Source organism: Bison bison, unplaced genomic scaffold (genome assembly GCF_000754665.1).
Source record: "Bison bison bison isolate TAMUID 2011002044 unplaced genomic scaffold, Bison_UMD1.0 scf7180017863964, whole genome shotgun sequence".
NCBI lineage: Eukaryota > Metazoa > Chordata > Mammalia > Artiodactyla > Bovidae > Bison > Bison bison.
Window position 1 is genome coordinate 12,375 of NW_011494536.1, and position 965 is coordinate 13,339.

Sequence of the window (965 nt, forward strand, 5' to 3'; positions counted from 1 at the left end):
GTATTTTGATGTTTGACAGAAATAAACAAAATTCTGTAAAGCAATTATCTTTAAATTAAAAAATAAATAAATTTAAAAAACTCTAATTTTCATTACATTATTTAATGGTTAAAGAATATACAAACAAATTTTAAAATAACAGACTTGATTTCATTGTAACACCATTTCAAACTAATTGGTTTGCTAAGTAACACTTTAGGGACCCAGATCATGTTTTCCTTTTCAATCACTCTAATACTTGCCTGTTCATGAATAATGTCAGACAATTCTTTCGCCATGTCTCTGAAATTTGACGTGAGCTCTTCATGGTATTCAATCTGATCCTCTTTCATTAACCACTCATTTAGTTCCAGTGCAATGCTGCATGCTTGGATGAACTTCCTGTAGATGAAGATCAAAGGTAAAGGTTTTGTTACTTATTACGCAAAAGTCTCACTGACCATTTAATATTTACTTTCACCATGGTTTGCCTAGAAGGAAGAATAGAATCCCATATTTTCTCACTGTGGTTTTGTTAATGCCATCTCCTAATCTGAAATATCTTTTCTTTTCCGTCTTTGCTTCTGGTTTCTTATCTCTTTCAAAACCTAGCTCAAAATATTTAACCCTCTAGGAAGCAACCTGCTCAGTCATTTACTTGATATGGTATCAGCCATGCTTGTGCTCACAGTAATTTATATCTGTAGATAATGTCATTTATTCAAAAATAGCTAATTTGGGGCTATGTACCCAGTACAGTGCTGGGTGTTATAGGTATGAAGTATCTGCCCTGGGTTGGTAAGAGTGGTGACAGGGAGTTGATGACTTATCATAAAAATATCTTTCCATTATTTCATATGTATATGTTTAATGTGCATAATTAGAATGCAAAACTTAGGGGACAAAGTACCTCACTGACCATTTGTTCTGTATCCCTATGATAGCAACTAGTAGAATCTTTTTTTACATGCCAGGCATTAATACGG

At 33.2% G+C, this 965-nt stretch overlaps 1 protein-coding gene across 1 annotated transcript in view; it reads right to left on the reverse strand.

The window, feature by feature from the left end:
* Positions 1 to 144: 144 nt before the first annotated feature.
* Positions 145 to 965, reverse strand: part of LOC104984277 (dedicator of cytokinesis protein 11-like) — a gene marked incomplete at its 3' end in the record, with an annotated part of 6,042 nt that continues 5,221 nt past the window's right edge. The window contains exon 4 of the mRNA XM_010833943.1: positions 145 to 381. Coding sequence (XP_010832245.1) covers positions 145 to 381 — 237 coding nt within the window. The remainder of the gene's footprint in view (positions 382 to 965) is intronic.